The 25,563-nt window shown below is 35.8% G+C and overlaps 2 protein-coding genes across 5 annotated transcripts; both read left to right on the forward strand.

Annotated features, from left to right (window-relative positions):
* Nucleotides 1–414: 414 nt before the first annotated feature.
* LOC110739125 (splicing factor U2af large subunit B-like) lies at nucleotides 415–9,206 on the forward strand. Of its 4 annotated transcripts, none has more exons than XM_021919584.1 (14): nucleotides 416–618; nucleotides 1,091–1,216; nucleotides 1,503–1,825; nucleotides 3,053–3,160; nucleotides 5,673–5,734; nucleotides 6,446–6,525; nucleotides 6,628–6,675; nucleotides 6,768–6,827; nucleotides 7,258–7,318; nucleotides 7,429–7,541; nucleotides 7,746–8,192; nucleotides 8,289–8,424; nucleotides 8,725–8,792; nucleotides 8,877–9,206. In XM_021919584.1, the coding sequence occupies exons 2-14, from the start codon at nucleotides 1,115–1,117 to the stop codon at nucleotides 9,012–9,014; spliced, it is 1,746 nt and encodes a 581-aa protein (XP_021775276.1). In that variant the 5' UTR covers nucleotides 416–618; nucleotides 1,091–1,114; the 3' UTR covers nucleotides 9,015–9,206. The 4 variants fall into 4 exon arrangements, with proteins under 4 accessions (XP_021775293.1, XP_021775276.1, XP_021775284.1 ...); XM_021919592.1 differs by having other exon boundaries at nucleotides 6,455–6,525; XM_021919601.1 differs by lacking the exons at nucleotides 8,725–8,792; nucleotides 8,877–9,206 and adding an exon at nucleotides 8,522–8,718 and having other exon boundaries at nucleotides 415–618.
* A 1,747-nt stretch (nucleotides 9,207–10,953) lies between these two features.
* LOC110739116 (probable ubiquitin-conjugating enzyme E2 23) lies at nucleotides 10,954–18,604 on the forward strand. The gene is made up of 9 exons (XM_021919573.1): nucleotides 10,954–11,374; nucleotides 11,862–13,889; nucleotides 14,020–14,157; nucleotides 15,266–15,748; nucleotides 16,140–16,209; nucleotides 16,297–16,436; nucleotides 16,557–16,868; nucleotides 17,683–17,981; nucleotides 18,109–18,604. The coding sequence occupies exons 2-8, from the start codon at nucleotides 11,862–11,864 to the stop codon at nucleotides 17,932–17,934; spliced, it is 3,423 nt and encodes a 1,140-aa protein (XP_021775265.1). The 5' UTR covers nucleotides 10,954–11,374; the 3' UTR covers nucleotides 17,935–17,981; nucleotides 18,109–18,604.
* Nucleotides 18,605–25,563: the final 6,959 nt, after the last annotated feature.

A 25,563-nucleotide genomic window follows, 5' to 3' on the forward strand; every position in this document is an offset into this window, starting at 1 on the left:
GTTAGTACTCCTTGGGGGTGTTTGTTTAGGGGGATTAAAAGGGAGGGGTAAGGATAAATGATGAGGAAAGAAGAAAAGTAGTGTTTGTTTAGTGGGATGGGGATTAAAAGGGGTTGAGGATAGGGATTAAAACACCCCCTTATCCCTCCATTTCCATAACTAAGGGGGTGGTATAAGGGGAAGGGATAAAAAAATTAGGCTAAAAATATCAAATTACTCTTAATGAAATTGAAAGGATAAGGGAAAACGTAGAAGTTAATAAGGTTATTTTTATAATTTTACTACTTATTCCTAATTTATTTCATATACTTACAAAACATGGGATAAGGATTTTTATCCTTGTCCCATCTATTAATTCCCTATTTTTATCCTTCCTCCCTATCCCTTTTATTCCTATCCCTCCAACCAAACACCCCGCTACTCCGTTAAAAAATCCAGACCGTAAAAGAACAAAACGCAATTTGGTGGAAGACCAAAATAGTGTTTAAGTGTTGCTCCATACCGGGGAAGAAGAACCCTAATTCTTTATTTTCCCCTTTTTCTGTTCGCTCAATTCTAAGCGTTTTCTATTTGCTCAATCTTTCTCTGCAATCAATCCCCTTCGACTTTGCTCAATTAGTTACTATCTCTTTCTCTCTCCTCTCAATTTAGTATTCAATTTGCTCTTGCATGTAATTTTCTAGGGTTCGTGATTATGTCTCCTATTATAAGATGTTCTAATTTAAAATCAATTGAAATTATTTATGTGATTGAATTGCATTAATCAATTGATTGTGGAGTTCTCTTTGTTTTAGAATTTACAATTACTGAAACAAGTTCGGAATTGTTAGTTTTCTAGGGTTCGTGATTCTGTCTCTTATTATTCGATGTTCTACTTTGGAATCAATTGAAATTATTTATGTGATTAAATTGCATTAATTAATTGATTGAGGTGTTGCACTATCTCTTTGTTTTAGAATTTACAATTACTGAAACAAGATCTGAATATTTTTTTTCTTACTTTGGTTTTTTTGAAAGGTATTATATGAAATTCGAATTCTCCTATGTCATATGAAATTGTAATTGAAGTATTTTTAATTGTTGTTTTCAGTTTGCCACAGATTAGCCTTGAAAGATGTCGGAATACCAGGATGATCCTGATAAAAATGGTTCATCTCCGCAACCTCAAGAAAATGATCACAGGGGTGTAGATGAGAACAGTGATGCTAAATCTCAGGTATATAGGTTATGTTTTTGCTAAATTATGTAATTTACACGATATTAATAAAGCTGTAAAGATTGAACAGATAAAATAAGTTTGGAATTTGTTAGAGTTGTTGGTTTAAGGCTGTACTTTGCTTGATGCACCCTTTTAGCAGTACTCCCTCTAATGTGGCCGTGATAATGTGATTTGGATATCAATGTGATAATTAAACCTTGATTGTGGTATTGTAGTATATGCTTTGTCATGTAGTCTAGGAGTTAAATTGTTTATTTCTGTGCTAACATGATGTTTTGGGCAGCATGGCTCGCGTGATCATGAGAGGAGTTCTTCAAGAAGTAGAGAGAGGGACAGGGAGAAGGGACGGGAGAGAGATCGGGATCGAGACAGGGATAGAGAGAAGGACAGGGACAAGGAGAGAAGTAGAGATAGGGATAGGGACAAGGATAGGGATAGAGATAGGGAGAGAGACAAAGGCAGGTCTCGTGAAAGGGATAGGGATAGGGATCGGGATCGGGATCGTGATCGTCACAGAGATAGGCATAGGGATAGGAGTGATAAAAGTGATCGCCACAGAGATAAAGACATTGACGATGATTACTACAAAAGCCGAGATCGCGATAGGTAATAAATTCAGCTTTCTTTGTTTTTTGTTGTTCATCTTTTTACTGTTTTTGTTGTACTCAGTAATATCTTTTGGTAGTTTTTGGTACTTGGTAGGTTATTTATTCAAGTTTTATGTAACAATTTAATCATTCTATTAAATTCTTTAGTTTTTTGTCAAGGTTATGGTGATGGTACCTTTTCCCTTCGATAATCTCACATAAGAATGGACAAGGAATTTTGTATGTTTAATTCTTTTGTTTGATTTAAAATTGATGTTGGGAAGCTGTCCTGGTCTCCTCCGTTAGGTAATAGACTAATAGGTTGGGAATTTTCTGACTTGAGTTGATGCCTGAAATATCTTAGGATACTTATTCAGTCTCTATTAATCGTAGGAAGTAGGAATTGTAGGGACAACATTGTAAGTTGGTTAACGTTGTTGTGTTGACTTTTGTTTGTACATAGTGGCTACAAAATTGTGATATAGAAGGTTGGGCACATGGTATTAATTTTAAACACTTTGCTACTCCCTCCGTGTTTTAATAAGTGTTACACTTTGACCGGCACATAGGTAAGTGGAGTAGTTGGAGTATTAAAAATTGTAAAAGAAAGATAGTGGAATTAATTATATATTGAAAAATAATGAATGTGAGTAAAGAAATAATAAAAATAGTAATAGTAGGTTTGGGTGGGGACCATGAAAGGAGAAAGATTTTATATAAAATGTAGCTTTTTGCCGAAAAAAAGGAAGTGTAACACTTATTAAAAACACGGAGGGAGTATATGATATATGGCAGTGTTGCATGGAGGATTATTGATATTCAGAGGCATGTTCCATTGTAGGTCACTGTAACTAAAAAGACCCTTTGCCTTTTTTGCTCGTTGTCGTGGTAGCTTAGTTATATTGATTCCTGCTCCAAGTTGTTTTGGTTATTATCTGAATTATATAAGCTTAATAAGTCCTGCTTCCACGAGTTACATTGCTTTGTTTGTTAGGTATAAATTTTTTTTGTGTTGATTTTTTTGTGGCAAGATTTATTGAACTTTAATGGGTCGTACTATGTGAGGGCTAAATTTATTGGAAAGGTAATATATTGCGAATTTATTCCTGCCTTTGTTGAGCATAGAAAGTTAAAAGTATTCTGCCACCTCCTTGAATCTCCTTGTATAAGCTAGTTTTTGGCCCACTTCCGTTCAAGCTTGCTTGTTTCCGCTTGATGCCACATTGATTGATATTTGTATGTTTAGGCAGAGAGATTATGATCGTGATAGAGATGATAGACACAAACACAGATCTCGTTCAAGGGGAAGATCCGAGCATAGGTCCAGGTCTCGATCTCGTTCTCGCTCCAAAAGGTTGGTAAAGCTATAATCTCTAGCATATCGTTTCTTGTATGCAACATATTTTTGCTTGCTAATGTGAATTATATTCATTCTAGTGCAAAATGTTTGACATCAATGGTTATTTGAACATTTAGAATCGTTAGTGATCTGATATCAACTTATCAAATGACAATTAATACATTTTATGGTTATACCTTAAGTCTTTTGTTATGTTCATGCCTCAAAGCATTTTATCTTGAAAGTGAATGCAGTCACAACAATATGCTCTACATTATTATGTACAACTTTCTGTTATTAGAAGAATAATGCAAATATGCTCCCCCTTCTCTCTTGTTATCTTTCCTATTTTCTAATTCTCTTGATGATTTTAAGAAAACTAGTTGTAATTAGGTGTTATTATGGAATATCAAATTTTAAGAGACCAGATTATATGAGGTAACTATGAGTCTATGACATTCACTTTTAGATTTCTTTTAATTTTTAATTTTAATTTTTTAAAAATTTGTTTTCTTTATTTTGTTGGAAAAATTGTCAAAAATAATACAAACTTTAAGTCGTCTGCTAAAAACAAGTCGAACTTTTGATTATTTCTGTATAATACAAACTTTGGGGAGTATCTACTTTAAACAAGTTATGACTTGTTAGTAACCTAATTAACTGGTTATGTAGACACATGTCGTTATCTTATTGGTTTGACCATTGAAATTGTTTTTTTTTTTAAGATTATTATTATTATTATTTACAAAATAAAAATTAAAAAACTCCACACAGCTCCTCCACCAACCACCAGCACCACCATCGCCAGCCTCCCTATCTCACAACCCGTCAGCGCCGGCCGCACCCAAATCCCCCTGACGCCAGGCGCCGCCCCCTCCCCCGCGTATCGTCCTTTCCCTCTTCCCTACACTTGCTAGAACAAACAACCACCCTTCCCGAAACCCTCCCTCTCTCGCAAAAACCACTTAAAACCATCCCCCACCCTAAAAAACCCTAATCGAACCTCCCCAGCCATCGATAAGGGTTTGATTAGGGTTTTTCGAGGGTGGGGGATAGATTTTTGGTGGTTTTGCGGTGGAGGGAGGGTTTTGGGGAATGGGATTCGGTACATACGGTGGTTCAGGCAAACGTCGAGGAAAGAGGGTGACGCGTAGGGGAGGGGGGTCGACGCCGAGGGAGAGGGAATCTGGGCATGGCCGGCACCGGGGGGAGGTTGATGCCGCTGGTGGCTGGTGGAGGAAATGGTTTTTCTTTTTTTTAATATTTTTCCCCCAATTTTTTTTTTTGAAAAACTTTTCCCCCAAAATTTTTATTTCTAATTAATCATAATTAAAGTTATTAAGAGCTAATTACATTGTTAAACAAATTTATTAAAAAGAATAAAAAAAATATATAACCGGTCATTCAGGTTGCAAGTAAAATGACTTGTTTAAAGCGGATACTCCCCAAAGTTTGTATTATTCAGAAATAATCAAAAGTTCGACTTGTTTTTGGCAGATGGCTTAAAGTTTGTATTATTTTTGACAATTTTTCCTATTTTGTTTGATACTTTCCTTTTTTCTTTTGTTTTACTACTACCCTTATATGGTCATTGCCTGTCTAAGCTGTTGAGGAAAAAACAGTGCTCTCTTGTGCCTAAGACATTTTGAGGAATATTGAACATCGATTTGTATATGGTGTCTCATACGGGACATGCACTTGCCACCTGCGTGGTGTGTCCTTAAAAACCTTTGAGTTTAGTCTCTCCTTAGTACTTATTGCAAGCATACAGATGAATACTTCCCACATCCCCTATTATGTTATGGATTGGAGTCTTGTTGTACGAGTTGAGATGATGTTGAAGTTGATGTAATTATTCAATCAGTGGAAAAATCTTTACCAAGACATCTTCGTTGTCTATTATTGTTTATGGTTTTTTTATGGTCAACTATAATTAGGATGGAATGTGATACTTTCTAGTTTCTAGTATAAATATTTATTTTTTTTGAAGTTTCCTGATGCCTGTCTCCTTTTTCCTTTAGGTGCCTTTAGTTCTTTATAATTTCCGAAGGTAGCAGCAGCTGCACTTGATTGTTCCAGTTGTTTAAACCATGTCAATGTTTGAATAGTTTGTTCTCCATAGCATTATAAGATCTAACTAAATCTCTGCCTGAATGTTTGCTGTCATTTGTGTTTAAATTGCATCTCATGGGTTTCCTTTAAAAAAATTGCTGATTTTTTCATTGTTGAGGTTGCTTACATGTGCACCCCTTTTCCCCAACCCTTACCTTTATACATTATTACTTTTTACTTGTTGAATAATTACCCTACCTCTTGTTACCACATTGGTCAGTTGGTATGGTTTTTGCATATCAGATTATCAGAGTATTTGACTGAATGGCTAATTAAAAGTCTTCTCCTTCCAATCTGTCAACTTATATCTCTTCAGTTGGCCATTATTGTGAATTTGTGGTCCATAATTTTATGCTTCTATAACTGTTCATGACATTTTTTCTTATCTGGTGGACTCTAACATATGTTGTTACAGCAAAAGGATAAGCGGGTTTGACATGGCACCTCCTTCTTCTGCAATGCTAACCACAGCTGCAGGTACATTTTGTGGTTCAATTGATGATTTATTGTAGCTATTACTTTTTTATTATGTGCCCCATCTCTCTTTCATTTCCCTTCTTTCCCACACCTCACTGCTGTCTTCTTGTCCCTAAAAGGTTGGTCATTCTGTATTGCGATTTTTTATTATTAAGTTAGCACCTGGTCTCAATTTGGCAATGCATGGTGTTACTTATACTGTAGTTTTCTCAGTGTTGAATTTCTTGTTTTTTATGTTATTTACTTGGTGATTTTTTTCTGGAACTGAGAGATGTTTTTGGTTTGTTCTTGTGTTTGGTGTTTTTGTTTTCTGTGTCTTATTTTTTTTGCATAAGAAGGCAATGTTGGGTCTTTTGCCCCACTCTGCTGACATTGGGCGTGAGCCGACTTCTGTAGCTTATATATACAAGGAGGAATCAATGCACCAGTTCGTCTTCAACCGGCAACTATTGCCTGTTTTTTGGTAGTCTTGCAATTTCCTCCAGCGCTTGCATCTAAATTATTTTTCCTCTTTATCTCTTATAATTAATGCGAATGCAAGAGCCAAGGAAACAATAGTAATTAGTGAGAGTTACTTTTCAATTTCCATGTACTAGTGTACCCAATAAATTATATATGGAGAGATATAAAAATAACTTCTTCTTTTTCTGCATTCTTTTCTTAACGGTTAACTAGATTTTGCACTTGCTAATAGTTTATTTATGTTATTAGCCTTCACAGGTCAGATTCCTGGAACAGCTCCAACAATCCCTGGAATGTTCCCAAACATGTTACAATTGACTCAAGGGCAGGTATAAATTTTTTCCTTTTTCCTTTGCATCCTCAATTGTGTTCTGGTATAGATCTAATTTATTTATGCAGCCTTTGATATTGTTATTTATTTTTGCTTGCAGTCATTAGGAGCTCTTCCCATTATGCCTATGCAAGCTATGACTCAGCAGGTTGGCTGAGTAGATCCTTCTCTACCAGCACATCTTCTTTATATGTCTTTTGATTCCTTGTTTAAAATAGTTTATTTTTTAATTTTTCACAGGCTACTCGGCATGCTCGGCGAGTATATGTTGGCGGACTTCCTCCTTCAGCCAATGAACAGGTATTTCTAGAGACCTATTGTTGATTTACTTTTATCTGTTTATAGTAGTTTTTTAGAGTGATGTTCACTCTACTCCTTTTGAAAATCTTCACTTCACATTTTATTAATGTGGGAATTGATAGCTGCTAGATTGCAATTTATGTGGGAATTAGGGGTTTATTAGAGACAATTTTGCATTTTTGCATGTTGGTTCTATTCCTGTGAAATTAAACTTGACCTTTTTTTCCCCCAAAAGAGAGCTGTTAATATTTTTTTTGGTTAATTCATCATCTTATTTAGGGTTTTCTATTGGTCCTCCTTTCGCCTTTCTCTATCTGCATAATGATTTGCTTATTTCAGTGCTTTATTGTGTGTTCTGGATAATTTTACTATTCCTTTATTGTTGCTTCTATCACTGCAATGACTTTAATATAAAATTTTTTTCTTGCAGTCAGTGGCAACCTTTTTTAGTCATGTTATGGCTGCAATTGGAGGAAATACTGCCGGACCAGGTCTGTGTAGAAATTGTAACTTCATTGAGAAGAAAACAATCTTTTGTTAACTGATTCCCTTTTTTTTTTTTTTTTTTTTTTTTTTTTTTTTTTTTTTTTGCCGTGCTTAGGTGATGCTGTTGTCAACGTTTATATTAATCATGAAAAGAAGTTTGCTTTTGTTGAGATGAGGTCTGTGGAGGAAGCTAGTAATGCTATGGCATTAGATGGTATCATATTTGAGGTATTTTGCATTTCTCTTGTGTAGATGACATTTTAGTTACCTTGCTTTTACTAGGGATTGCTGAGCAATTTATGTATATCATCTGCTTCCATGTAATAAATCTGAATTGTTAAATTGTTATAAGCTAGTACTCCCTCATTCTTAAATTGATAGTCCCAGTCCCATAAGCTGAGACTAAATATGATTTGCTGTGTACTTGTTTAGGGTACACCAGTTAAGGTGAGAAGACCTAGTGACTACAACCCAAGTCTTGCTGCAACCCTTGGTCCTAGTCAACCCAATCCAAATCTGAACTTGGCTGCTGTTGGACTGACACCTGGGTCAGCTGGTGGACTCGAGGGCCCAGATCGCATTTTTGTTGGTGGGCTACCTTACTACTTAACTGAATCGCAGATTCGGGAGCTATTAGAATCTTTTGGACCCCTTCGTGGTTTTGACCTTGTGAAGGACAGAGAAACTGGGAACTCAAAGGGTTATGCCTTTTGTGTTTACAATGATCCCTCAGTCACTGATGTAGCCTGTGCAGCTCTGAATGGAATTAAAATGGGTGATAAAACACTCACAGTTAGACGTGCTAATCAGGGAGCAGTCCAACCAAAGCCTGAGCAAGAGATTGTATTGCAGCATGCTCAACAGCAGATTCTGTTGCAGGTGATTTTTTTATTTTATTTTATTAATTTTATATGTTCATTTCTTCCACTTGCTTTAACTAGTGTGTATCATTGATCGCTTTATCTTGAATTGCAGAAGCTCATGTTTCAACCTGGACCACTTCCCACCAAAGTTGTGTGCTTGACCGAAGTAGTTACTGCTGATGATCTTAAAGATGATGATGAGTATCAAGATATAATGGTAGACATGAAAGAGGAAGGTGAAAAGTTTGGTATGTATCTGCTGTCCATTTTTTTTCGGGCTGGACCCTTTAGTCTTTTAGTATTTCTTTTTTTATCCTTTGTTTTAGGTTTTTTCACTGCTGTCAGTCTGTCACTCCCATGTAGTCGTGCTGTAAAAAAGCAGCCATAAGTTGAGACAAAACTTCCAAAAGCAGCCATAAGTTGAGACAAAACTTCCCTCTAAACTTTTACTTGTTATCTGTTTCCCTTTTCCTTCAGGCTTCATAACATTTGATTTGTTGGCCTTTCTACTATTTTATTTTATTGATGCAATTCCTTGCTGTCTGTAGGTTCTTTAGTGAGGGTTGACATCCCACGACCAGGACCAAATGGAGAACTTGCACCTGGGGTTGGAAAGGTTCTTAACAAACCCGCTTCCTTTCAAATAAAAGTCTCGAGTCGGTTGATAATTCTAATCGTCTTTTCTCAATGTATGTATTAGGTGTTTCTGGAATATGCTGACACAGAAAGTTCCTCTAGAGCACGAGCAGGAATGAACGGAAGGAAATTTGGCGGAAGCCAAGTGGTTGCAGTGTTTTATCCTGAAAATAAATTTGCAGAGGGTGTCTATGATGGGTAGAACTTAATTGCATTTCCTACCTCATGTACTATTATTAGCGCCATTTACTGATTTTAGTTACAATTGTAGGCTACGTATATCCTTGGATTTCGTTGCATTTGTCCTATGTAAAATTTTACCAGAATGTCGATATCTGTATGTTTAATATTTCTGTTGCTAATAATACAATTAACTATGCTTGATTTTTGGAAACCTTGTCAAGTTGTTATAATGATATAGGCCAAGGGGTAATTTGTTGGCTTGAACTGCTTAGTAGAAACGACCTGTGCATGTTTTTGAGAAGACAGGTTGCTGAAGATGTGGACTCCGAAGCCTTTGCGCCACAAAACCATGAATCTCCTCGATATCATCTGCTTAAAGATACTAATGCTTGACATGCCTAAGTTCTAATGTACAAGTAATATTCTCGAGTCCCAAATATTCCCCTTTGTTTTCAATTATTTTTGACCAAAAAATTACCAAGTTGAATCATACGAAGTATAAATCTTTGGGCTTTGTTTATTCTTGGTGTTAACTTATATGACGTTTTGAATATGATATTGACTACTGCGCCATTAAATGGTCAGGGACTCGAGGTTGATATGGAATTGTCTATTCGAGAGAATGCTACCTTCGTTACATGTTATTTGCAACAATTTGACATAAAGTTTAGAGGAAAAATGTCTAACCGTTGCAAATAATTTATAACAGAGGTAGTACATTGACTATAAATGTCAAATTTTGCTCATTAAAAATCATGATAAGCTCATCATCAAATCATTAATCAATTTACTTAAAATCTTTGACTATTTTTTTGTATAATATTTTGACTTTGGATTTGGATATAAAATTGGAATTAGTTGCTATAACATTATTTTAATAGAAATTGGTTTTTCTCTCACAATTTTTGTGGCTAGAATCGTGATAGAATTACATTACTTGCCCTAGCAAACAAGAGTTCCTTTCCCCATCCATGAAAATGTTCTTTTTCCCCTCGTATTCTCAAGTAGGAACAACCCATTTCTTTGCTTGAACAACCGAATAAATCATTTTATATGCTTACACATCAAGCCATACCTAGACATTATTATACACAAAATAATATTACAAGCCATGTAATTATGAAGTTTGACCTACCTGTTTGGGAAGGTCACAATTTTTTTATGATTCCTTTCAATGAATTGCACATAACATCCCACCCATATGTTCCCAATTATAATTTCATTCCTATATTATATGATGTAAACAATCTAACCAACAAATTAACGGTTTTTTTTTTTTTTTTTTTTGAGGAAAACAAATTAACGTTTGTGATATGCTTGAAACACAACATAATATGTCCTTTTTTAAAACAAAATAAAATCAACTTGAGAATTTAGGCATAATGCGACATTATTACTTCATTCCTTTGAACATTCTAACAACTATTACTACATTATTATTATTATTATTATTATTATTATTATTATTATTTTGGTTTTTTTTTAATTATATTTTTTTCATCATGCCTCTTTCTAAATAGTAGAAACCTTCACATTCTATATGTTATTGTTTGGATATAATAGTAATGAATCAGCTTCCCAAATATCAAACCTAAACTCTTGATCTATCGGAAGACGAAGCTAGCATTTGATTCAAAAAAACTTACGTGTTGTACGTTCTTTACCAAAAGTCCTCGTTTTAGCTCATGAAGTAAGTCAAATTAAAGGGAATCGCAGTTGCTCAAAGTTAGCCATATGTTAGCTTATCTAATGAAAAAATGAATACAAAAACCTGGACTAAAAGAAATGAACCTTATTTTTTTTTTTTGACACACAAACCTTATTGACCAATCAAAGACTTTTCATAAACCGTACTTAACTATTCGAGTAAACGAAGTAACTATTGTACTATTTGAGATAAACTCAATCAGCTTTGATAAAGTACAACGAATATCAAATCTGACTACAAATAAAAGAAAATATTAAACATAATTATACACTCGTAAGCAAATACTAAATCATAACTCGAACCCGACCCGACCAATCAGTTTAAGGTTTCTTTCCAAAGCACCCTAGTCCCTAGATTATATTCTACTCCATATATTCACAAATATTCCCCTTTGGTAAATGGCGGTGAAAGTACAATTAGAACCCTAACAAGGAAGAACATTTCAGCTCCCTTCAAGTCATTCCATTTTCTGGACTTCCATATAAAAACATTTCTCTCTCTATCTTTCTCTCTCTCTCTCTCTCACAATTTGTACCTGCGATCAAAAATTTGAACAATTAAAGAGCCATTCATTTCAACGTTTAATTTCTTTTGATTGAACCCTTTTTATTTATTTATTTTTTTGTCTTTTTATTTTTTGTATTTCTGTCCAAAATCCTCCGATTTTTCAGGTATGTTTAATTCATATTATTGTCAATTCAAGATTTAATTGGTTTGTTAATATCATCTTTGTTAGTTTACGCTCTTCAATTTTTCTTGCATCAATACAATGAATTTGATGGGTTTTGAAGATCTTTAGCATTGTATCTCTAATGGCGGCTTAAGAATGTTCGATGTTTGAGCATTTATGATTATTTTTTGTTGTTTTAGGGTTTTAATATTGATGAATTTTGTATTTTACAAAGATTAATGATTGGGTTTATCTTTCTGATGTTGGGTATAATTGGTATGCCTTAGGAAAGTCTATATTAATTTTGCTGGACCTAGATAAATAGTTGTAGTTGATTTTGTATATAGTTTTGGAGCCATTGACTCAGCTTAATGCTTCTTATATAGTTTTTATGTCGGGTTTTCGAAGTAGGAGTGCTATTCTTAATTTCTGTTTTTTCTTCTAGGTTTATCATTGTAGTCTTATTGTGTTCTTTGGTTATTTCTTAGATGGCAACTGATCAACATGATGCCCCAATTGCTGTTGAGGGCACCACAAGTGTGAGTGGTGATTCTTTATCGAGTGAGGGTGTTAGTGCAGAAGTTAGCTCTAATCGTGATGCAAAAAATGATAGTAATCTGGTTATAGATAAAATACCAAACGAGAAACATATTTATAGACAAGATGTTGTGAGGCGTAGGGACGGGAATATGGTTGGGGTTGTGACTGAAGTTGCTGGTGATTCGGACTCAGATTCAGATAGTGATATTACTGATGATTCAGATGAGTCAGATGAAGATGATAAGGGAGAAGAGGAAGGTGAGGAGGAAGAGGATGAGGCTTGCGAGGAGGTGAAGGAGGAGGAAGGGGATGGGGTACGGGAGGAGGTGAAGGAGGAGGATAATGTTGAGAATGATGGAGATGATGGGGATGGTAATGAGAGCAGTGATGATAACAGAAGTTCTGGCCATCACAAAAGAGAGCAACTTACTGGAGACCAGGTCCGTGTGTTGTGGATGGATGACTCAGAGAACACAAATCGTCGGAATGAATTGACAGTTGTAGATAGGGGTTTCTTACCGGGTGATTATGTAGCCTCTGCCTTGGACCCCACTGGGCAAGTAGGCCTTGTGGTGGATGTAAATATAACTGTTGATTTACTATCCCATGATGGGACTGTTTTCAATGATGTATCTTCCAGGGATTTGATGCGTGTGAGGGATATTGTTGTTAATGACTATGTAGTTTCTGGTCCATGGCTGGGTAGAGTTGATGATGTTCTTGATAACGTGACTGTTTTATTTAATGATGGTTCTATTTGTAAAGTCACGGGGGCTGAGCCTCTGCGGCTAAGACCAATTGCAAAGAACTTGCTTGAGGATGGGCACTGTCCATATCATCCTGGTCAGCATGTTAGGGCAAGCTCCTCCTCGGTTTTCAAGAATGCTCGATGGTTATCCGGTTCATGGAAAGCTAACCGGCTTGAGGGTACTGTCATTAAGGTCACTGTTGGATCGGTATATGTTCATTGGATAGCTTCAGCTGGCTATGGTCCTAATTCTTCCACTTCTCCAGCAGAAGAGCAGAATCCTAAAAACCTAAAAGTGTTATCTTGTTTTACTCATGCTAGTTGGCAGCTGGGTGACTGGTGTTTTCTTCCAGCCCTTACATCTTCTTCCTCTATTCCTTTGGATAAAGATTTGTCTAAGTTGCGACTTCATGAATCTGAATCTGGTCATCCAGAGTCTGATGCAGATGAAGTCATACCAGAGGATTTGAATGTACATGTTGAATTGATGGATCATGATGAGGCAGGCACATCAGAGAGTATTGGTGGAAATACTCAAAACAACTTGTCTCCAAAATCAAGTTCTAAGGACGCAGCCCATGAAAGTTGGCAAATTCATCGAAAGAAACTTCGTAAAGTTGTGGTTAAGAGGGATAAGAAGGTACGGAAAAAGGAAGAGACTTATGAAAGAGCTCTTTTGATTGTTAATACTATGACAAGAGTAGATGTTGCGTGGCAAGATGGAACTGTACAGCGGGGCTTAGACTCCACATTGTTGATTCCAATTGAAAGCCCAGGTGATCATGACTTTATTGCTGAACAATATGTAGTGGAGAAAGCCGCTGATGATGGTGAAGAGACCTCTGAAATAAGACGTGTGGGAGTTGTCAAAAGTGTTGATGCTAAGGAGAAGACAGCTTGTGTGAAATGGTTAAAACAGGTTACTCGACCAGAAGAACCCCGGGAATTTAAAAATGAGGAAGTTGTTAGTGTATATGAACTAGAAGGCCACCCTGATTATGATTATTGTTATGGGGATGTAGTTGTTCGCTTGTCCCCAGCTTTCATGGCAACGGAGGCTGAATGTCCTGACCCTAGAGAGTCCGCTACACTTGCTAACATCAAAGAAGGGGATGCATCTGATGAGGCAGCTTGTAATGAACTCTCAAATCTATCATGGGTTGGGAATATTACTAGCCTAAAAAATGGTGATATTGAAGTAACATGGGCTGATGGAATGATTTCTACGGTACTTTACCACCACACTGAACACTGATAATATGTTTATTTTTAATGTTAGAAAGTAATTTTATGTGCAGATATTCTATCAAATTGCTTCCCCGATCCTTGATTGATATTTTCTTTTAGCTTGGTTTCAGGTTGGCCCTCAAGCAGTGTATGTTGTTGGCCGAGATGATGATGAATCTATTGGTGCTGGGAGTGAGATTAGTGATGATGCTGCTAGCTGGGAAACAGTTGAGGATGATGAAAAGGATGCTCTAGATGATTCAGAAAAGGTTTCTACTTTCCTTTTCAGTTGCAATGTTTAGTTCATACCATATGTGCCAATTCTGTGTATTTGATTAATTCCCTTTGTTTCTTATTTTATGGGAGAAAATGATATTGAATGGGATACTGGTAGATTCTAGATGCGTATTATGATGCAATATCACCGTGTGAATTTTCTTGCACTACAATATAGGATAGCAATTATTTATTTAGATATAATAAAAAGAAAAAAAAGAATACGTAACAGCATGTCATTATGTAAGTTAATAGTCCTATGATAGTTTAAGTAGGTTCATGTGCTCAAATAAGCAAATGTGAGTATTTGACTTACATGGTCTGTATCATGGGCTTTTGTTCAATTTCCATATCTATTCCACTGCTCTATTTATGGTTGCTCCATCCGGTATATGGTTGTTACTGCCGTTATCCTGATTTTTAGAAATATATGAAGTAAAAAGAACTGTTACTACATATGCCAAAAGATTAGGAGTGAATGATGGAGATGGAAAGTTGGGAGGGGAAGAGATGAGTAGGAAGGTAGATCAGAGACAAGTTAGGTTAGTGGGGAAATATACTATACACTTTTCTTTTAGAAAGGAAATCTGAAGGGAGATAATTAAAGGACTCTGCACATAGCTTAATGTCACATGTATATTAATTGGATTAGAGTACTTGTACAGTGGCATACCCCTCCAGTGGAAAATGACAGTTGTGTAAACTACTTGGAATGTTTGGATAAGTTGTCTGCTTTTCTAAGAATATTTGTTGTCAATTGTAATTAAATTCCCAACCTATCCTCACCTAAATTTAATGTTGGAGAGAACATGGAAATGCAATTGTTACAATGGGTGTTTTGCTTAGATCATGTTAAACTTCCTAAAAGGGCAATTGCTGCAATATTAGGGGAACAGAGAAGTATATGTTTTATGAAATAATTAGCTTGTTCTTAATCTATTATCTTATGTGAATTGGCTGTATCCTATATGTCGGTTTTGTGCTATATTACTTCGGTTGTTCTCAATTTAAGATAGTCATTAGTCAATGTAGTGCCGTAGTGGTTTGCAACTTTGTTGCTTCCGTAATATAGTTAATTAATCTCAACATATGTTATTTTAGGAACCAACACCAGAAGGCAATCCTGATGCAGGACATGACATTGTAGTTGCTGAGCAAAGTTCAGGCAACGGACCATTGACTTTTCCTCGTGCAGCTATTGAATATGTTACCAGATTTGCAACTGGTATATTCTCTAGAGGGCGCAGCGATGGGGATTCATCTGGCCCAGACGATCCTGTGGAAACCAGCATTCAACCAGAGGAAAAAATATGTATATCTGGTGAAAGAGCATCTAGCAACATGTCTAACACTCAAGATCCTTGTGTTATTGACAGTGGTAGTGGACAAACTAGCTCGAATATAGGTGATGAATCTGCTGAAGTTGAGTCTGCAAAATTAACAGATATGGATGAAGCCTTGGGAAATCTGACGCCCAATGAACCATATGCTGAGCTATGTACTGGTGGCAATGCCTGTAGCTTTAAGCGCTTTGATACTGCCAAAGATCCATTGGATCATTTTTTCCTTGGTTCCAATATACAGGTAAACCTATGCTTCACTTGTCCTATAAACATATGAAAGTACTGAAGTATATATTAGAGTTCAGTAGTCTTACAGATTTACTTTTCAGCTTCTGAAGAACTTGTCTGGCGTGGATGTAATATTTTCTTAGGTTTTAAAGAAATGTATTCTCATTTTAAAATGCCCTGGGTTGAGGGGGAAGGAAAAGAGAAGGAGGGGGGGGGGGGGCTAGGGTAGGGATAAAAAGTAATTAAAATGATTTAATTTTGCTAAAAATTATTTAAACCATTCATTTGTCATATTTCTGGCATATTTACCTTCCTCACATTAAAAAAAATAAAATAAATTATTTTATTATATTACATCATTTTGCAACTAAAGTATCTTCATTGACATTTAACAAAAATTACAGGGCAACAGTGGAAGAAAGTGGCTCAAGATGGTGCAGCGAGATTGGAACATTCTTCAGAACAACCTCCCAGGTATTTGGCCTGCACGTCTACCATCAATAAGCTCTCTCAGTTTTATGCATTAACTGATTTATTAATGGCTTACCGTTCCCTTTGTAGAGGGTATTTATGTACGAGTATACGAGGATAGAATGGATCTACTGAGAGCAGTAATTGTGGGGGCTTATGGAACACCCTATCAAGATGGTCTCTTCTTCTTTGATTTTCACCTTCCTCCAGAGTATCCTGATGTTCCACCGGTGGGTATATTGCATTTCTATGGTCCATTTTAAAACTCATGGAACTTTTCAAGTTGCTTTCTTACTGTAGTGGGGAATGCCAATACTGTGGTGTAAAAAATATCAATATTTCTTTTGCAGTCAGCTCATTATCATTCTGGTGGCTGGCGCTTAAACCCCAATTTATACGAAGAAGGCAAGGTATGCCTTAGTCTTCTGAATACCTGGACAGGAAGAGGAAACGAAGTCTGGGATCCCCAATCCTCAAGCATTCTTCAAGTTTTGGTTTCACTTCAAGGATTAGTTTTGAACTCCAAGCCATATTTTAATGAAGCTGGATACGATAAGCAAGTCGGCACAGCTGAAGGGGAGAAAAACTCATTGTCCTACAATGAAAATACCTTTTTGCTTAATTGCAAGACAATAATGTATCTTATACGGAAGCCTCCAAAGGTAACATAATAACAACTTTATTTTTTAAGTACTAGTATTTAACGTCTGTTATCAATCACCATTTGTAATACTTTAATATTCATGAGGATCAAGCATTTTTGCTGGTAATATGTTTTTGTTTCATCTTTAGTTATCATCTTGCTTATACGATATAGATTTGCGTTGAACCATTGAGGCATATTCTGAATTAGGAGTGAAGCCTTGATCACTTTACTTTGTAAATTAACATTCGTTAAAAAGTTAGCATTAATTATTTAAGTTTAGTTTGAAGTTAAAATCAGTTTAGCTCCTTTGATGTGTGTGTGTGTGTGTGTGTGTGTGTGTGTCTATTTCTCAATCAATGAAGTGATTTGCAAGAGCCTATTCTGTGTAAGTTATAGACAGAAGTGAGGTGGATTCCTCAAGACTTGAAGATTATGTATTTATAAAAAAATAAATAGATAAACAAAAAAAATGTACTTTAAGTATTTGCTTTTGTACCTTTCAAAAAAGAAAGTATTTGCTTTTGTAAGCAAGAATTTTATAGGATGATGAAAACCTAGATTAAAGTTATGAGGAGGAATATCGAAACTAAAGCTCAATATAGCATTTGCAGAGTTTGTTGTCAATAATTCTGCTAAAAGGTTAGGGTCCTTTTTTCCAAAGATAGCATTGGTGCCCAACTCCAAGCTATATTAATAAAGTGTTGCGTTAAGCTTTCATCTGAATTTCTAAGTGTATGCTATAGTTCTTTGCTGTGGTTGTTTTTATTTAGAACAATGCTTGCTATATGGATTATCTAATATTTACTGTTTACCTTCTTTTAAATATCTAGGATTTTGAAGATCTTGTTAAAGAACATTTTGGCCAGCGTGGGTACTATATCTTGAAAGCCTGTGATGCATACATGAAAGGTTACTTGATCGGTTCTCTAGCAAAGGATGCTACGTTGACTGAAAAAAGTGAAGCTAATGCCACATCTGTTGGCTTCAAGCTGATGCTGGCTAAGATTGTTCCCAAACTTATCTCAACTTTTAACGACTTAGGAGCTGATTGTCACGAGTTCGAACACCTGATTCAGTCTTAGTTGCATGTGCAAAGTCCATACTGCCAATTGTTCAATCCTGCTAACAGGTTAGTCTCCTTTTTCTCCATAGATAGCATTGTTGCAGTGGTGCTGCTTGTATATTACCTTGAGGTGTGCACTATTTGATGCTGTTCTAACCAAATTATCTTTCATGCTGCTTCTTTTGGGTATCAGCTCGAGTTTTTGGGAGCAATTCTATGGGTCAACTTGTGTGAGTCAAGCGATAATCAGTGCTAACTCACCAAAATGTGCAGGATCGAATTTTCAAGGGCTCTGGTTAACTTTTGCTTAATGACATTCCTTGATTCTTTTGTATTGGAGAGACAAGGAGATAAGTAGTCTCTTTGCTCTTTGGTTAGAATTCAGAAATACACTTCTCATTAAATGCAGAAAGCATTTTAAACCCCTTTTCTTTCATTGATTTTTTTTCCTTTTGTTTTTTAGAGGGGAGAAGGGGTATCATACCATTTTTTTACATTCATGAACTCGGGTAAGCAGTATACCAAAGAAGTGTTCTTTCTGTGTTGAATTATGATGGTTTATTGGTGTTCATATTCAGAGAGGCAGGGGGGAAAAAAAAAAAAAGCCTACCCGTGCAGATTTTATGCGGGTTCATTTACAGATTTATTTTTATCATAATTGAAGAAATAAACTACAAGTAGTACTTTAATTTTGTGCCTTTTGTTAGTTCTTTTTACTTCAAATTTGTAGGATGATTCTTGAAACAGACTAAGCTTGTTAACAGTATACAATAGTTCTGTGCTTCTTGCTAATTTCCGAGGCAACGTTGCTAGTAAGAAACCAAGGAAGATAATAATCAAACCATTTTTGCTTTAAAAGTGAGCGAGAAGCCAAACACTTGTCATTAAAAAGTATGAAATAGAAGACAGAAATTGAAACAATGGATCTTCTTTTCTCGAGGCTAATGTGAGACTATAATTTTTTGATTTGGAGATGTTCTGTAGTATATATGACTCCTTCATTCCATAATAATTGACATAATCTAATCCTAAATAATTACAATTGTAAAAAAATTAAAAAGTTGATATTATGAAATTTTTACATCAAAATCTATTTAACAAAATTTTATAGGATAAAATATTTATATGAAGTACAATAAATTTATAAGAAACCAAAGTCAGAGTTAACGAGTAAATAAAAATCAATGTCAATTACTACCTCTGTTTCATATTATTTGCAACGATTTGACATAAAATAGAAAGGAAAAATGTCTAATTGTTGCAAATAATATGAAACAGAGTTAGTATTATGGAACAAAGGAAGTATAATAAATTATTATAAATAGATTATATCCGCGCTTACGTACGGTATATAAGATGTAGAAGTTATTAGAAAAATAAAAATGAAGTGGAAGTTATTTAATTTGGAGGTTATAGCAACACCCCAAAAAAAAAAAAAAAAAAAAAAGACTCAAATGCATGAGATTTGAGAATTGGCCTTTGAAGGGTTGTGGTTAAATCACTCTATAATTACATAAAAGATTTTCATAATTGAAGGTTGATTAACCCATCTTAAATGGTTAATAAGAAGTCTACTTTAAAAGTTGAACTAGTGTTTAGCCTGAGAGATGTCCCGGATCTATACGTTAAATATTTTTTTACTTCGAATTATAGTTTTCTTGTATAATACTCTGTAATAATCTTCAATACTTTTATTATAGATTTAGATTAAGAAAATAATCTGTATAAAACAAAAATCTCATGCCATACATTAACTATATTTAAGAAGAATAAATAAACAAAAGTATTAGATAGCAAAGATGGTATGACTTCTTATTCATTTTCTAATGAACTCGAGTTCAATTCTTGACACAAACATTTTTTAAGTTGATATGTTCCAATTCTCTTTGGTGATGTGGCATGTTCTTAGTATAAGTAAGAGAGGTGTGCCACGTGGCGTGTATCCATGATTAAGAACGCCTTTTAATATATAGTATTTGCGGCAGCCATTTTATTTTTTATTTAATTTTTTAAAAAAAAAAATTTCTTTTTTTTGGTTTTTTTGACAATGTACTGCAGCGATTTGGTAGCAACTAATTCAATGCATTCATCAGATACTCTCGTATGATCACTAATGAGGCTAGAGCTGTCAATTTGGGTAAACGGGTCAGATTTGGGTTGGGTAAGAGTGGGTTGGGTCAACTCGGGTTGAGTCAATTCAGATTAATTCCATTACCTATGCGGGTCGGGTTTGGGTTGGGTCATGCTTGAATCGGGTCATACTTCTTATCAGGTTTGGGTCGGGTTAATAACAGGTCGGGTTACATTCAGGTCAGGTGAACAATAGTCGGGTTTTCACGGGTTAAAACAGGTTAGGGTAATTATCGGGTTTGAGTCGGGTTTGGTTCAAGTCAATAATTTGCGGGTTAGAATCAGATCGGGTCATTCTCGGGTTTGAGTCGGGTTCAATTCAAGTCAATAATTTGCAGATTATAATCAGGTCGGGTCATTTTCAAGTCGGGTTCGGTTCAAGTCAATAATTTACAGGTTATAATCAAGTTGGGTCATTTCCAAGTCGGGTCATTCTCGGATTCAAATCGGGTTATGTTCAAGTCAATAATTTGAAGGTTACAATCAGGTCAGGTCATTTCCAAGTCACGTCATACTCGGGTTCAACTAACTATAAATTGATAATTATCATTTTTATCAAGCTAATTATTTCCTTTGACTATAATATATATGGCAATATACTAGGGAACTATAGTCTATAATTTAGGAAGATAATTATCTCATTTGACCATACAACAAATATATATTATATTTAACTCTTAAATTTGAGGATGATGCTCATTTGTTTTGCTGGACCGACTTGGTCTCCCAAGACAAAATGCTTTGATCAACAATAATAAAGTGGTCTAAATTGCATTTAAGGTGATTTGAAATCGGGTCAGGGTCAATTTAGGTCAGGTTAATAACAAGTCCTGTTAATTTCGAGTCGAATTAGTAACACATCAGGTTGAATTTTTGGGTTGGGTAAGTAATAAGTAAGGTAAAATTCGGGTCGTGTCAATATCAAGTCGGGTTGAATTTGGATTAGGTCAATAACAAGTCAGGTAAATTTCAGGTCGGGTTTGTAACAGCTTGGATTAAATTCGGGTCGGGTTAGGAACGGGCCGAGTTGAAATAAGGTCAGGTTATTAACAAGTCGGGTTAAATTTTTTTAGGTTTTGGCTGGTTAAAACGGATATGGATCAATTTCGATTCAAGTCGGGTTCGGTGCAAGTTAATTAAATTGGCCATTGTAAACCGGTAAATCGGTGAAAGTTGTAAAACGGTAAAATGGACGTTTAAAAGAAAACTGAACAGTTCCACACACCCAATTGGACTCTCGGAGGGTATAAGGGAACATGGTAAACATTTCGGCAAATTTTTTTTCCCGAACGAAAAAAAGTCAAAAAATTCCAAAATTGAAGGTTAATATCCACGAATTTGGAGAAATTTGGAGGTTTCAGGAACCAGTGTCAAAAAGTCTTAAAATTCTATGATATACATCTCGGGGTCATATAATACCGTTTAGAACCATACATGATCATTATTTGCTATCATAAATGTTCGTGATAGGGTTGAATTAATGAAATCGGTGCAAGTTGTAAACTGGTAAATTGGTCGTTTAAAGGAAAATTAAATTGGATGGTTACACCCACCCAATTAGACTCCCGGAGGGTATTAGAGACCATGGTAAACATTTCGGCAATTTTTACTTCGAGGCGAAAAAAAATAAAAAATTATCAAAATTGAAGACTAATATCCACGCTTTTTGAGAAATTTCGGAGGTTTCGGGGACGGTGTAGAAAAGTATTAATATTTTAGGGGATACATCTCTGGACCATATAATGTCGTTTGGGACCATATATGATCATTATACGTTGTCATAAATGTTCGTAGCAGGCATGAGTTAATGAAATCCGTGCAACTTATAACTGGTAATTAAATTGGTCGTTTAAAGGCAAATAAAATGGTTCCACCAACACAATTGGACTCTCGGAGGGTATTAGGGACCATGGTAAACATTTCGGCAATTTTTTTTCCAGGCTGAAAAAGTTAAAAAATTCCAAAAGTGAATACTAATATCTACGCTTTTTGAGAAATTTTGAAGGTTTCGGGGCCCGGTGTCGAACACTCTTGTAATTTAAGGGGATACATCTCGAGGTTATATAATGCCGCTTGGGACCATATATGATCATTATATATTGTCATAAATGTTCGTAGTAGGCTTGAGTTAATGAAATCCGTGCAAGTTGTAAACCGGTAATTAAATTGGCCGTTTATAGGCGAATTGGATGGTTCCACCAACCCAATTGGACTTCCAGTGGGTATTAGGGACTATGGTAAAAATTTCGGCAATTTTTATTTTCGGGCGGAAAAAGTCAAAAAATTCCAAAATTGAAGACATCTCAGGGTCCAAAATTCCAAAATATCCACGCTTTTTGAGAAAATTTTGGAGGTTTCGTGGCTCGGTGTCGAAAAGTCTTGAAATTTTAGGGGATACATCTCAGGGTCATATAAAGCTGTTTGGAACCATATATGATCATTATTTGTTGTCATAAATGTTCTTGGTAGGCTTGAATTGATGAAATCGGTGTAAGTCGTAAACCGGTATATTGGTCGTTTAAAGGCAAATTGGATGGTTCCACCCACACAATAGGACTCCTGAAGTGTATTAGAGACCATGGTAAACATTTCGGAAATTTTTATTTCTGGGCGAAAGAAAGTCAAAAAATTCCAAAATTGAAGACTAATATCCACGCTTTTTGAGAAATTTTGGAGGTTTCAGGGCCCGGTGTCGAAAACTCTTGAAATTTTAGGGGATACATCTCTGGGTCATTTAATTCCATTTGGGAACATATATGACCATTATTTGTTGTCATAAATGTTCGTACTAGGCTTGAGTTAATGAAATCCGTGCAAGTTGTAAACTGGTAATTAAATTGGCCGTTTAAAGGCAAATTGGATGGTTCCAGCAACCCAATTGGACTCTCGGAGGGTGTTAGAGACCATGGTAAACATTTCGGCAAATTTTTTTTTCCAGGCTGTAAAAGTTAAAAAATTCCAAAATTGAATACTAATATCTACAATTTTTGAGAAATTTTGGAGGTTTCGGGGCCTGGTGTCGAACACTCTAGTAATTTAAGGGGATACATCTCGAGGTTATATAATGCCTCTTGGGACCATATATGATCATTATATGTTGTCATAAATGTTCGTAATAGGCTTGAGTTAATGAAATCTGTGCAAGTTGTAAACCGGTAATTAAATTGGGCGTTTATAGGCGAATTGGATGGTTCCACCTACCCAATTGGACTTCCAGTGGGTAATAGGGACTATGGTAAAAATTTCGGCAATTTTTATTTTCGGGCGGAAAAAGTCAAAAAATTCTAAAATTGAAGACTAATATATCCACGCTTTTTGAGAAATTTTGGAGGTTTCGTGGCCCGGTGTCGAAAATTCTTGAAATTTTAGGGGATACATCTCAGGGTCATATAAAGCTGTTTGGAACCATATATGATCATTATTTGCTGTCATAAATGTTCTTGGTAGGCTTGAATTGATGAAATCGGTGCAAGTCGTAAACCGGTATATTGGTCGTTTAAAGGCAATTTAGATGGTTCTACCCACCCAATGGAACTCCTAAAGTGTATTAGAGACCATGGTAAATATTTCGGCAATATTTCTTTCCGGGCGAAAGAAAAACAAAAAATTCCAAAATTGAAGACTAATATCCACGCTTTTTGAGAAATTTTGGAGGTTTCGGGGCCCGGTGTCGAAAAGGCTTGAGATTTTAGGGGATACATCTCTGGCTCATACAATGCCATTTGAGAACATATATGATCATTATATGTTGTCATAAATGTTCGTACTAGGCTTGAGTTAATGAAATCCGTGCAAGTTGTAAACTGGTAATTAAATTGGCCGTTTAAAGGAAAATTGGATGGTTCCAGCAACCCAATAGGACTCTCGGAGGGTGTTAGGGACCATGGTAAACATTTTGGCAAAAAATTTTTCCAGGCACAAAAGGTTAAAAAATTCCAAAATTGAATACATTATCTACGCTTTTTGAGAAATTTTGTAGGTTTCGGGGTCCGGTGTCGAACACTCTTGTAATTTAAGGGGATACATCTCGAGGGTATGTAATGTCGTTTAGGACCATATATGATCATTATATGTTTCATAAATGTTCGTAGTAGGCTTGAGTAAATGAGATCCGTGCAAGTTCTAAACCGGTAATTAAATTGGCCGTTTAAAGGCGAATTGGATGGTTCCACCAACCCAATTGGACTTCCGGAGGGTATAAGGGACTATGGTAAAAATTTCGGCAATTTTTTAAAAAATCAGGGCTAATACCCTTGAGATCATTAATACTGTACCCTATAGCCTTCTTATGGGTTTTGAGGACCCCTAGAAGTTGGGAATATTGTAGGTCAGTGAGTGCAGTACTGATGATCACGGGGTGTAGTTCCTGTTCATCGAGAAAAACATATTTTAAATGAGAAGGGAGAGGTTTTAGCTCAGGTTTATTGACCTCTGCAGGTTTTGATTCCTGAACTAAATTTACTACCTTCATTGTCTCCTTGGGGCTTAACTCTTCTAAGGAAAGAGCCTTTTCAATATCCTGTACCTCATTACCCCAAACGCTTGCATTGTCTCTAGATAAATTCCCGCAGAGAACTTCCTCTAAGGGATCCTTCGCAAGAACTTGTGGCAAGCTATCATCACAAATATCGTCCATTATATCAATTGTATCAATGTAGCAACAATTTTCCTCTAACATAGGCCCTTTCAAAACCTTCCCTAAATTAAAGGTAACATTATCGTCACCTACAGAAAGGGTTAGTTTACCATTTTTCACATCAATAATCGCTCCTGCGGTATGGAGGAAAGGCCTACCTAATATAATGGGTATTTGTGTGTCCTCTGCCATATCTAAAACAACAAAATCAACAGGTATGAAAAATTTACCAACTCTGACAGGTACGTCCTCTAAAATACCTAAGGGGTATTTTACCGAACGATCTGCCATTTGCAAAGTTATATTAGTAATTTTTAATTCTCCTATATTTAATTTAGCGCAGATAGATGATGGCATGACACTGACACTAGCACCCAAATCACACAAAGCTTTATCAATAAAAACATTCCCAATGTGACAAGGGATAGAAAAACTACCGGGATCCTTTAATTTAGGAGGGGATTTATTTTGCAAATAAGCGCTACACTCCTCTGTAAAAGCTATAGTTTCTACTTAATTAAAGGCCCTTTTCCTAGTCAGAATGTCTTTCATAAATTTAGCATAAGCAGGCACTTGAGTGATTAAATCAGTGAAAGGAACTGTTACCTGCAGGTTTTTCACAACCTCTAAAAACTTACCGAATTGTTTATCAAGCTTACTCTTCAGTTGTCTATTAGGGAATGGAAGCTTGATAACTGGGCTCTGCACATCTCCTCCCTTATCCGGCGATTTACCCTGCACAGAAACATTAGTAGGGTTAGTATCTATTTGTAGCCCTGCAGGGCTAGCAGGATTCTCGTTTGGTTTAGAGGAATCTAGATCAGGAACTGGTCTATCTTTCTTTGGCATAGGAGGTCCATCATAATGTGAACCACTCCTTAG

Source organism: Chenopodium quinoa, unplaced genomic scaffold, assembly GCF_001683475.1.
Source record: "Chenopodium quinoa cultivar QQ74 unplaced genomic scaffold, ASM168347v1, whole genome shotgun sequence".
NCBI classification, from domain to species: domain Eukaryota; kingdom Viridiplantae; phylum Streptophyta; class Magnoliopsida; order Caryophyllales; family Amaranthaceae; genus Chenopodium; species Chenopodium quinoa.